Raw genomic sequence first — 12720 nt, 5'->3', positions numbered from 1 at the left:
CAAGGCAAGACATTGTCTCGAATGTTGTTTTGCCCAGACTCCTCAGAGTAGTGTAATTTCCTATAGGTGTTGGGAATAGCCTATTACGGTGTCATCAGGACCTCTGGTTTTGTCGAGGGTGTTGAGACTTGTTATGGCAACAAAGCTCAATTCTTCTCTTGAGTAGCTAACATCGCTTGAGTCATAAGTTGTACTTGATTGATGAGTTATTGGAAGTCTGGCTGGGTAGAAGTACTCACGATAACAAGTAGATTTGTTATGTGTCTAGGTCTAGATGTGTCTTGATTATCTGCTATGGAATGATCTGGAAACGTCAAAAACAAGTTGTAGAAAGAAATTTGGGCTTTTTTTTGTTTTTTCACAGACGGTGCCAATTGATGATATTCCAAAATCCAATATGCTTAGAAATAAGGTTTTACGATGATTGGATTGTGGGTTAATTAAATGTTCATTTAAATAACTCCTTCAAAGTAATGGAAACTGTTTCTTGATAAATGCCTCTAAATACCTACAAAAAGTCTTCTTTTAGAAGATTTAAAGACTCTTAGATGGTAAAGTCGATAATTTTATAGGAAAAAAAAAGAGTAATAAATATGCTAGAGAGCATTAAATTCTAAAAATAACGTTGTTCTTATGTTGAGATAGATATGTTTTTTAATGTAAAATATTAAACATGTGGGTAGTTCAAGAGCTATTTAGAGCTCATAAACCTTGTTGTTTTTTTTAGTTGAGGGATTGGAAAGTCATTTTATCCTGATAACATTAATGAGAGATAAAAATCTCTTACACTTGTATTGATGAAGGAGGATATCTCTTCCACGTGCATTAATGAAGGAAAAAATAATTGGGCTTAAGACACTCGTGGAGTCTATAAACATTATGTCATGTTATTGAGCTCAAGATTGAGGCTAGGGCCAACGGGGATTGGGCACATGCCTAGCGGCTGGGCTCGAGCACACAACCCGAGCCCAAAAGGTAATAGGTGCTCACCTAGCACTTAGGCCTAGGTGCACAACCCGATCATAAAGGGTGTTAAGCTCCCCCCCTAAAAAAAAAAAGTCCAACACCTAGGCTTGGGTACGTAGCTCGAGCCCACGAGGTCCTGGGTGCTCACCCAACACCTAGACTCAAGCGTGTTATCTGAGCCCAAAGGACGCTCAATAAAGGCCCAGTAATTAGACCCATGACTATTCTTGTAACTCATTATAGGCTTGTACCAAAAATAAACATCTTTCTATCAAATATTAAAAAATATGAATAAATCTAGGTCATCACTGTCCTTAATATATAAGTGTATAACATTTATAATTTTTCTATTTAATTCATATACTTGTCTTAAATATGGTTATATTTTTTTATTTTATATTAAATAATAAATGATATTGTAATGATAGATATCAGAATAAATATTACTCAATAAATAGGTTGGATAAAAGACACAAATTGGTTTGAAAATATTTTTTATTGTTAGAAAGAAAAAAAAATACATGGACAGGATATTGGTAAAATCCCAAATCCTCAATTGCCAGTCTCGTGGACCGTGTGAAATAAATTCGTCTGGAGTAGGGTGGGCCAAGTGATCGTGCATCCCGCGGTATTAGAATGGACAGAACCTAAGTCAAATTTTTGGTTCCGAGTCCGACCATTATTATTATTATTTTGTGGTATCAGATAAACTATATAACATAATTAATTTGCATAAAAGAAAATCTTATCGACAATTATGTTTTGGCCCACCAAAACCATATTCGTGAATGGCTTGAAAGCGGCCTGCAATTTCCAACTGGGGTTGACTCTCAAGTCTCCTTGCATTTGTCATCCACTATATTCTCTTGTTGGTAGGCAAAATGGGTAGGCTGACATATACTCCATACAAAACCTTACCTTGTGTTTTCACATCCATTTATATTTGGAAAGATCCTTGACATGTTCCTATTGGAATCCCAGTTCAGAAGATTTCCATGAACAAGTTGAATAAGATATACTATTTTCATCATAAGAGAAAATCACAACTAAAACAATCAGTACTATAAAAGGAAAATGAAGGCCAATAATGGCTTTCCAACCAATAATCAAAACAAAATGTTTAAACAAGGCTTCGTGTAACAGTAATGCAACTTTTGCGATCTTTAATTGTTGTTGGTAAACAAATTCCGCAGGGAAAAGAGTACCTTATGAGGATGAAGAACATTCGTTTTTACTCCAAATTACATCATAAAAACCTAAACAAGTAGAACAATGACTGACAAAATTGACCAAAAATTGGAACAATCAGAAGGAATCTACCAAAATCTTGGTTCGCAACAGGACTCAACAGAGCCTTTTATCGATTCTGTTAGGGTTTGCCATACAATCAGCTGTCCGACATTCAGAAGTTCTACTTACCTCTCCAGAAGCATCACCATTTCGCAATGTGAGGTATGTGGGAAAAGATCAACAGCCACGGCTTTTACAGGTCGGAAAGGCTCTGAAATGGGCATAGACTTGACTCTGTGCCGTGCCAAACCAGCGCTGCTCATCTTCCTCCATGCCCTGTTTCCATTCCCTTTTTCAACTTTCTCAGGAGAAGGGGTGCAGAGCTCAATAGCATTGGCCACTAAGGTTTCAGGATTGCAAGAAATGTAACTACAAAACACCCAACAAGGTAAGTCAAACTTTCACGAAAGTATATGTATGTGTGTTAAAGGAAGCAGGGTGTGGCACTAACACAAGTCTCCGTACACGTGAATGAGTTCTCAGAACTTTAATCACCTGCATTTTGACCAAACAGCCATCAGTAATGCTTTGAATGACATATTTATCAACTTGGTGATCAAACAGATATTCTGAATACTTGCAAGGGCACCATTCAACTCAAAGACAGATGTGAAGGAAATTATGGGAGAATAACTTCCAAATTAAATAGTCATAAATGCTGTGAGTATGCAAATACTCATTTGCAATTGATGCAGTTACTAAGTTTTGAGCGCTTCCATCATAAGCATATATTATCATCAAACCATTAGGAACAACTTTTGAAAAGGAAAAGGTGGATTCAGCGGGGAAGTATGCAGCATGACCAATTTCAACATTGATTTGCCAATCTATTAATACACTTATATTTTATTCACTGAACCAGTTCAATTAATGTAATATGCATATTGTGAAAATGCAGCATGCCCTAAGCTTTCATAAACCTAAGTTTCATTATCATATAAAAACCCAATAACAACCCTTCTTGAGCAGCAGAACAAGCGCTACTTTTCCAGTACCATAGCCAAGATAAAGCTTTTCGATGGCATCAACAGCTGGACCAATTGAAAGAGTGGAAAAAACAATAAAATGCAATTGATAGTTGTCTTTCTCAATTAAAACCATTTTCCTGATCCAGTTTGTGGATACTATTTAGGTTCAAAGTAGAACCTTCAACTTCTTGACCTTATGGTTGGACTGTGACAACCATCATCATTATCAAGCTGTGTAATGAAATTTGAGAGCTAACAAACACGGTAAGCTACCCTTTGGCTGGGTCAAAGCTGTTAGGGAAAGCATAAAAACAGTGCACATCCCACAAAAGCTAAAATTCCATGTGAAATAATCACGAAAAAACAAGGGGCCAATGACTAAAGGCACCTACTGTAGGTCAAACCATTAGTGAAGGTGCTCAAGAAAATAGAAGCCAAAAAAACTTAAACAAGGGTATAGCTTAACATGAAACCTCAAGCCAGTAATATAGGGAACATAACTGACTGAACTCTGCAATTCAGTTTCAAATGATTAACGAATAGAATAACCACCATGCCAATTTGGACAAGGCTAAACCAAAAGTTTCCCCTCTATGTGGTCCCCAATCAATCAGTTTAGCCCCTGTGTTAATAATCGAGTCAGGTGAACCCTTATAATACAATTCTAGTCAAATATGGCCAATTAGCAAAATTTTGAAGGTTGAGGACTGGTTTGTTAATGAACATATTGATAGGGAACTATCTACTTGATCATTATCCATTTATTTATTTTTTAAACATATTCATTAATATGTTACATATGATATTGACTAATCTCATATGCATGTTTATATAAATTCATTTTTTAACAAAATGAAACTTGTAAAAGATTAATTGATAGCTAAAGGCTTTTTCTAAGTTGCAATGCTAGCTTTGCAATTTATCCATGATATATACAGTTAAAACAAAGATAGAAATCTTCATTTCAATTAAAATTATTTTTGATATCATTCTTTTAGTTATCAAGTAAAGGAAATGCTAGAAAAAAGAATTGTATGTCATTTTACTTTTTATTTATCGTTATAACTAAATTAACTGATAATTTTATGTTATTCAAAGATAATATAGATTTAAATATACATATATTTATGCAACCATCATATTTTATGATTACATATGCAAGAAACGTGTTTAAATATGAAGTAGCTCAAATTAATGAAGGCAAAGTAAAAGGTTATTTATTTGTCAATCAACAAAATAAAATTTTCCATTTACATTTTTTTTAGTCGAAGATCAATTAGATAGCCCCAATATATGCTCATTAGCATATAGATAGCTATCCTTCAAAATCTTGCTAATTAGCTCAACTGACCTTGTTGACTGCAACTATATAATACGAGGTTAAATTGACTCAATAGTATGAGCTAAGTTGGCAGACTTAGAATGACAGAGAGAATAATTAGGTTTTCCCATTTGACAGATGGAAAATTTTGGTACAAAGACAATCACATGCATATAACATAAGGAGACAACACTCACAGTGGGATGCAGCCCGCCACGGGGAGGATCAACAATGGCAACAACATTTTTAAAATGCAACATTGAAGAACTCCCTTCTTTTGATGTGCAACTCTTCTGAAGTTGACTTTGGATTTCTTGTCCATCATTTTCTGAATGCCCAGAAGCACCTTCACCATTTCCAAGATCATGGCTTGGGTTCTTGCTAGAGTCTAGGACATCATCCATGGGAGCATTGTTAACTTCAACAATTGCTATTTCTTTATCCCTGATTTCAGATGCATTCAGCTGTTCACCTTCTTTCTGAGGCACATCTAGATACTCCTTCAATAAAGACCCAATCACATCCTCTGCCTGTTACCTCACCATTAATGGAAATGATAATTAAGTGATTGAAAGGAGACGTTAAGAAATTAGACTGTATTATCTTGATAAAGGCCATCTAATTGGTGTTGCATATAGTAACCAAGTCAAAAAGGGATAAAACCAAATGTCACCTTTGCACAAACAAATCTACAGTTTTTTATGCCATTAATTTCAGCATTCCGATGAGCATCTGAAACTGCAGAAGCATTCATTTCAATGCCAACAACCTGGAGAAATTTCGACATGAAAATAAGTTCAGTCGCATATTTATCACAGAGAGAAGGGTTAAGAAAATAAGAGAGGGGGAGGGAGGGAGAGTCAAATCTACTAATTTCTAAGTATAATGGACATAATGTACCCACTTATAACAACTTCAAAAAGCCTCCAGAAGTCGAGTGTTTTTAAAAAAGATTATATTTAACAAAACTGCAGTTATACGTGCAACAGGCCAGTGAATGATAAAAAATCCCAATCACAGTGTGGCTACTTTAAAACAAGAAAGCATACAAAGAAAGGCGTACGATTATTACCATACCAACACGATCTGCTAAAGTGAGGCCAATTGTTCCTGTCCCACAGCATATATCAAATAGCAAGCTATCTGGACCCAGACCAGCCCAATCTCCAGCAAGAGAGTATAGTTTCTCTGCAGCAAGGGTGTTAACCTGCAACGTGATTGCTAAGAAGAAATTCAATTTCACCATCCAAGAAAGATAAGAAATACGAGTTCCTCACCTGGAAAAAAGCTGTTGGTGATATAGAGAACCGAAGATTACTTATATAATCATGAATTCTTGCTTCAGCAACATTACTGGTTGCTTGAACCTCGGAACCACCATTTGCGTTTGGAAGGAGTAGCGTGCGCAATGGAGCATCAGCTGGTGCAACATTTGATAGTCCTTGGTGATCCTAAAATGAAACAGTCAACATTTAAGGATTTAGCGAGCGAATTATGGGATCATGAACCTAAGGGAAAATATAGTACATCCAGATTTTGCAGCAAGGTTTAAAGCATCAAGTATATCCAAAAAACATACACAACAATCATACAAATAAAGAGAGCATTATCATAGTAAAATTCTCCAGCTGCAGCTAGAATTGAAAGAATTGACCCATGTTTGTCAAATTGAGATTGACTTGTAAATCGTAAAGCTCATTTCTTGAATCATGAATCATGAGATTCAGTAACAAGTTTAAAAAACCTTTCAAAGGATATGTTTATCAAATACAAAAAGAAAATCATTATGATTCAGTTTGCAACTCCTTCATCTCTTTATTTTTTTCTCCCAAATACTGGAATTCCCTAATTTCCAAATCTGTTTTCTTTTTTCTTTTTTTTGTAAGGGGAGCACTAAAACAATCGTACAATACTTCCAATTCAATACACGAATTGTGAGATTCATGATTCTTGTACATGTCAATTCATGCACCTAATAGAAACGATTGATGCTTGAATCGTATAATTCCAACAACCATGAACCAACCTACAGAGCTAGCCCATTTTGTTATCCAATCCTAACATATTCAACTCAGTAATGCAGCATTTAATATATGTTCATGATGAATCCAATCCCATGCGACTTTACTAGTCAAATTTTATGCTTTCTGATTTCCAAATAACCCACTGAATGGTCAGGCCCAACTGGAACAGTTATGGGCTGCCTATTCAGACCATGCAAAGACCATATTGCCTAAAAACACATATAAAGTAAAGATGATGTGGGATAACAAAGGCCATTGGCAAGGCCACATACATTTGAGGGGGTCAGTTGAGCTGCATTCCAACTCCCACTTCCCCATTCTTCCATTGATCCATGAATTCCTTGAAGAGGTGGACACGGCCTTTTTTTTCCCTTCACTTTTAAAATTCCAAGGACTCTAAAATTTCTTCTTTTCTAACTTTCTTTCTGAGTGAGGCAAAACTCTTTTTTCTTTGTTGTCAATTCTCTTTCCTCGATCCATTAAAAATAACAACTTATTTTATCTCCTTTAATTCTTATGTTATTTCAAGAATTCAAGTCTCTCTTCATTTCTATCAAATTTTCAGTATTTTAATCTCCATTAACAATATAAGCCTATAAAGTCTAATAAGTTTGGTAATTTAATTTTTAAATATTTTGTATTTTATTGATTGATTTATTTATTATTAATTAAATTTATTTAAATAGAAAAAAGCTCAAGTCTATCCTTATGTATAATTTTTTATAGGTATTCTCAGAATGTCTCATCCAAATTAACAAAATTTAACATGTGCCTGTGCTTTATAGATAAATCATTAATATAATTTCTACGACTAAACTGAAAAAACAAGAACGATTAAATTCATCTGTTTGTTTCATTCTACTTTATCATTCAATAAAGTAGTATTAGTATGAAAATAATCAATATAATTTTTTAAAAGACAGTAATTATAAATTAAACTTGATGAAGAAAATCTTGGTTACGCCACTGACAAGGGACCTAAATCTACAACCTCTCCATTGTTCTCCGACCTCAATCTATCCCAATCAATCATGCTTCAACTATATATGCTTCCATATACAGTCCTTGCCAAATTTTATATGAATTACACAAAGAAACGTAGAGTATTTTAATCAATACAAGGACATAGATGTACATAGTATATAAGAACTAGTCTGCACGAATTAAAGCAATTAGCAAAACAGAACTAAATAAATCAAATGTTCTTTTAACGCAAGTAATGCCATTGTCATCTCCAGATGATAGCAAGATCTATCAGAAACTATACAGTATTATTTGGTTGATCACACAGAATATTGTGAGAAGTTTCTGTTTTTATGGGTTATGTTTTGGTCAATTCAATTATGTGAGATAATGAGACGGAAACACAGAAGCTGCTGACAACCACACTGATTTTCAGTGCAGACAGCTGTTCATCAAGTTCAGCTCAGTAAAAATAATGAACACTGCAATGAACTGGTACCTGAATAACCAAGGCTGTTAAAGGCAAAGGTGGAGCACTTCCAGCAGCTCCAGTGGTAAATGCATGAGCCAACCCCCTTAGTTCAATGGTTATCATGTCATCATCAAAGCCCACAGAGGAGACCTAAGTAATCAAATAACCGGAAAAAAATTGTAAACAGTAACCCAACATTCTATGCAAAGAAGCATTGCCAATTGACAAAGAAAACTTGAATTCGATCATTTGATTTGTGAAAAGTATACCAAAGTGAACAAAACTTAGTTATGCTGCCTGTCCTTCATCATGACATATTATCACTTTAACAAAGAAACACTTACAAAAAATCTTTAAATACAAACCTGAACAATAAGCATGACCTCTGATATGTGGGCCTCGGGAATTGCAATATCAGCAGCTTTCCTTGGTAATCTTCCTTCTCGAACCTTATAAGACATATTAAGATATAGAATGCTAGATGAGACAAATGAACTTTAGTTTCAGACATATTTCAACACAAGATTACAAAATTTATCGGAGTTGCAAGAGAGCAACAGGAAGGAAGCAGCAGCAATGCTATTAGTTGAACTTCTTCCATTGCCTCTACATGCTCTGCAACACATACCGTTAATTGACGCCAGAATCCAGTATTCTTAAATCTATTCCAAATTGGCAAGCCAGATTGTTGCAAAAATTCCTGAAAGATTGACGCATACTTGCAGGCAACACTAGAAACATTGGGGCAGCCAAGAGGTTCTTCTACAGCTGTCACACCTTCCCTGGAAAACAAATATTAGCATTTTCAAAACAATCCCCATGCCAACAAGTACCTAAAAAACAAGTGAATATGAAATACCTAAAGTTTCCTAGCATAAAACCCACAGTAGGTTTTCCTTGAAGAGAATATCCAACAGAAAACTCGCATTTATTACGATATCCATTTCTAAGTGGTGATTCAAGTATACCCTCTAGTTCACATGGAAGACCACCTGCACGGATCAGGGAAAAAAAAAAGCAGCTGTGAGAATCCATAAGAGTCTCGTGCAGCCTTGAAGTGGAATGAGAAGTAAATACAGACAGTTAGTAAAAATGTTATGACATATATGGGAGTCTTATTATTTCATGAGGAAACCCTTTGTTCCTTCCTCAAGCTTTCAGACCAACATTGTTGTAAGAAAGAAAGTAATTCTCCTGGAGTGATAATATATGCAAAGATTGAAAGGAAAACAATACCAATTTCTCTAGATCTGAGAATCCATTCTGGAAGAGAAACTCCATTAGGACAAGCTTTGCGTGCATTTCTTGTCTGTCCCAAAAAAAAATGTAGCAGTTCAGTTTGCTGAGGCGCCACATTGCAGCATATAGTACTTTACAAATATAAAGTGAAACAGAAAAAGTGTTCCTAACAAGTTTTTTGAGCATTTGCATGATAGAGTTCTTCTTGTGCTCCAATTGATCATCATAAGGCATATGAGCAAGAGGTGTTGCGACATCACGGGCACATTTGGCCTGAGAGCTTGAACCATCTTGTGTTGAATTGTCATTATTCCCATCACCATCCCCAATAGCATCTGAAGGTCTAGAGATCCCAGCATTTTCTCCTTCCAATGCAGGTTCCATTGTCTGCGGAATGTTTTGAGGGGCAGCCATTGCTGATTTGATTTTCTGCTCAAATTGTCGGGGAATGACATCGGCAACCTTTATATTCTTGTTTCCAATAGATCTTCCTTCCAGCTCCTACCACGTTCAAGTTTTCAGATACCAACCACTACAGAGTGCTAGCTACTTATTTTGAGTTCATGGGGTATATACAATATTTGGAGTACCTCGATTGCTTTTTTCAATTGCTCAGCATCCTCGAAACTTAGGAAACCCACGGACATGCCTTTCTTTTTCTTAGCAGATTTGAAAAGAATCCCCTGAAAAAACAGAGACGTTGTAATGAAAGCTTGAAATAATTCCTAGTTACATTTGATAATGACATACCACAGATAACAATCGATTATTAGGAAAACCACAAAACTTAATAAGAACAAAAAAAAAATGAAAAAAAGTAAAACGCACTTGATCACTTAGAAACTTCCTCAAATGATCAGAAAGCCACTTGCGGGGCAAATGTACCAAGCATTTACTAAGCCCAGTATCCAAACAACCCCCATCACCATCACCGTCAGCAGCAATATCAGTCATCATGATCTCCTCATCTTCATCTTCTTCCTTACTATCATTATTATTGGTGGTGTCCAGCTTGATAGCTTTCTTGGCACGCTCCGAGGTAGGATCCCAGGTGTTATCCGGGCGGGGCCTCAACTCCTCTTCGCCGTGCGCGTACTTGCACGCACTGCCGTGGCTACAGGAGGCCCCCATGTGCCGCCTGAAGTAGGAACAGAGCGAGGTTTTATAGAATGGATTGAGTGAAGGGTCTGTTTCTGTTTCTGCTTCTGCTTCTGCTTCTGTCGTTGTTGTTGTTGTCTTCTCTCGCTTTCGCTTCTCCCCAGTTGTGGTGGCGGTGTCATCTTGGTTGCTGGACGGCTGGATTTGTTGCTCAGGGGGGATGGGTGAATCTTGGGCGTTCATTGGGTTGGTCTGGGTAAGGGAAGTTTCGGTCGGGAGGTTTAGGGTTTCGGAAGAAGAAGAGAGTTGGTTCTTTGGAGATGACGATGCCATGAGTCGAGTCTGTTTTAGTCCCGGCACCCTCGTCCTTTGGTTCTTTCTTTCATTCTTTTTTTTAAGTAAACTATGTTATTTATTTTTTAAAATATTTTTTATTTAAAACAATATCAAAATAATTTTTTATTTTTTAACATTTATTTATAATATAGTCTAAAAACACTAAATATTTAATTTAAAACTAAAAATTTAAAAAAAAACAATTAAACTGTAATATCAAACACATTCATCCTGCTTGAAAATTTAAAAAAAAAACTCAAACTTAAAGAAATGTTTGTTTTCGTCATATAATCTGTTTTTTAAATTAGTTTTTATTTAAAAAATATTAAAATTATATATTTTTATTATTTAAACATATTAATATCAAAAAAAAAATATAAAATATATTATTTTAATATATTTTTATAAAAATATAATTACAAAAGCCAAGCCACACTTGTGCAAAAATATACAAAACAACAGTGGCAACTGGCAAGGGGCTGGGCAGGTTTTTATGCAGCCACACCCGATAGGATAGGGTATAATGGTATATTCATAATCATTATCCGTATCTAGTCGGGTTGGATAAAGGGTCTTTTTCACCTAACCATGTACCCACCCACCTGACCTTATTTTTTTACATATTTTTTTTTAACTTCTCTTTAATATTTGTGTAACACCTCATAATATATATATATATACATATATATATATATATATATATAAAAGTTGGTTTCAATATTACTTTTCCAGTAAAACATTTATACATTATAAGAAATTTAATATATATATATATATATATAATAATTCGGGTTATAGTCTCAACCAATTAAATAAATTGAATTTATTTAAATTATATGGGAAAAAAAGGGTAACAAACAAACAGAAAAACATATATATATATAAAAAACAAGGATCAAAATTGAAGGAAAAAAATAATGCACTATCAAGTTCGATTGAAAGATAAAATTAAAAATAATAAAATTTTTATAAAAGAGTTAAGGAAAAAAATCATAAAAATAAGGATTAAATTGAAAACACCAGAATTTGATAAAAAAAACTTGAACATGTAGAGTTTTTCAACGTGTTTTTTTACATAAAAAAATCATAAATATAGATAAAAAAAGCTATGCACGCTTCCAATTAAATAATTCATGAATCACCCTATAAATAAACAAAAAAGTAATTAACGATTAAAAAAAGATAACTGGAAAAATCAAGATATTTAATATCTCAATACAGATCATTAATCAGATTGTATTAAATAAATTTATTTATTAAAATTAATTTATAATAGAGATTGATACACATAAAATTTATTAAAAGAAATAAAAGGGAAAAAATAGTATTCAAGGTTACACATATTAAAATTATTGTAAAAAATAAATATTTAATCTATATAAAATAAAAAAATAAAGATAAATTATACCAACCCCATAAAAAATTAAACATATCTAATATAATTAAAAAATAAATTATTCAGCGAAGGATTAAAAACCCAAGAAATCATAAAGAAATAGTATTAATTAAAACATAAACTTAACAATCATTTTTTAAAAAAAAAAACACACACACACACACACAAAAAGCCATTAATATAAAAAAAATGAACAAAAAGAGAGAGAAATGAGACCAGCCACAAGTGGGCTTTTTATTTTTAAAATAAAAAAAGAGCATTAATTAAAACATAAACTTAAAAATCATTTTAAAAAACACACACAAAAAGCCATTAATATATATAAAAAGAGAAAGAAATGAGGCAAGCCGCGGGTGGGCCTTTTATTTTTTAAAAAAGTTTAATGTGGCGTGTTGTTCATCTCAGCTGGTTATAACAAAAAATAGACATTTAATTTGTTAATCCTAGAATATGGCCACTGATTTGACAGGAAAATGGGGTTTTTTTTTATTTAAAAAATCATTTTCAACCCATTTGTTTTACCAAAAATATATGGGGAACACCCTATAAATCTTGTTAAACCAATCCATGACCTCTAAAACATACAAAAACCGGTCAAAAACTCAAAATCACCTGGAACTATAAATCTTCTTGAGCTCATATGTGTT

At 34.0% G+C, this 12720-nt stretch overlaps 1 protein-coding gene across 1 annotated transcript; it reads right to left on the bottom strand.

Moving 5' to 3' along the window:
• Positions 1 to 2030: 2030 nt before the first annotated feature.
• LOC133680119 (zinc finger CCCH domain-containing protein 24) lies at positions 2031 to 10730 on the bottom strand. Its single transcript, XM_062102940.1, has 14 exons — positions 10072 to 10730; positions 9834 to 9926; positions 9415 to 9744; positions 9241 to 9313; positions 8864 to 8996; positions 8633 to 8786; positions 8370 to 8453; positions 8032 to 8154; positions 5823 to 5996; positions 5618 to 5752; positions 5219 to 5314; positions 4743 to 5075; positions 2708 to 2751; positions 2031 to 2625 (listed from the first exon to the last, which is right to left on the bottom strand). The coding sequence occupies exons 1-14, from the start codon at positions 10672 to 10674 to the stop codon at positions 2382 to 2384; spliced, it is 2619 nt and encodes an 872-aa protein (XP_061958924.1). The 5' UTR covers positions 10675 to 10730; the 3' UTR covers positions 2031 to 2381.
• Between the last annotated feature and the right edge of the window lie 1990 nt (positions 10731 to 12720).

Source organism: Populus nigra, chromosome 19 (assembly GCF_951802175.1).
Source record: "Populus nigra chromosome 19, ddPopNigr1.1, whole genome shotgun sequence".
Taxonomy (NCBI): Eukaryota; Viridiplantae; Streptophyta; class Magnoliopsida; order Malpighiales; family Salicaceae; genus Populus; species Populus nigra.
The sequence above is the reverse complement of the archived record's forward strand: the minus strand, read 5'-3'. Positions and strand labels throughout refer to the sequence as shown.

Bases quoted from the DNA above. Each gene is read 5' to 3' on its own strand.
- LOC133680119 (XM_062102940.1), bottom strand. From the start codon at position 10,674: ATGGCATCGTCATCTCCAAAGAACCAACTCTCTTCTTCTTCCGAAACC. The intron at 9,745-9,833 runs GTACTCCAAATA...TGAACGTGGTAG, and splicing joins AATTGAAAAAAGCAATCGAG to GAGCTGGAAGGAAGATCTAT. The intron at 5,753-5,822 runs GTGAGGAACTCG...ATCACGTTGCAG, and splicing joins CACCAACAGCTTTTTTCCAG to GTTAACACCCTTGCTGCAGA.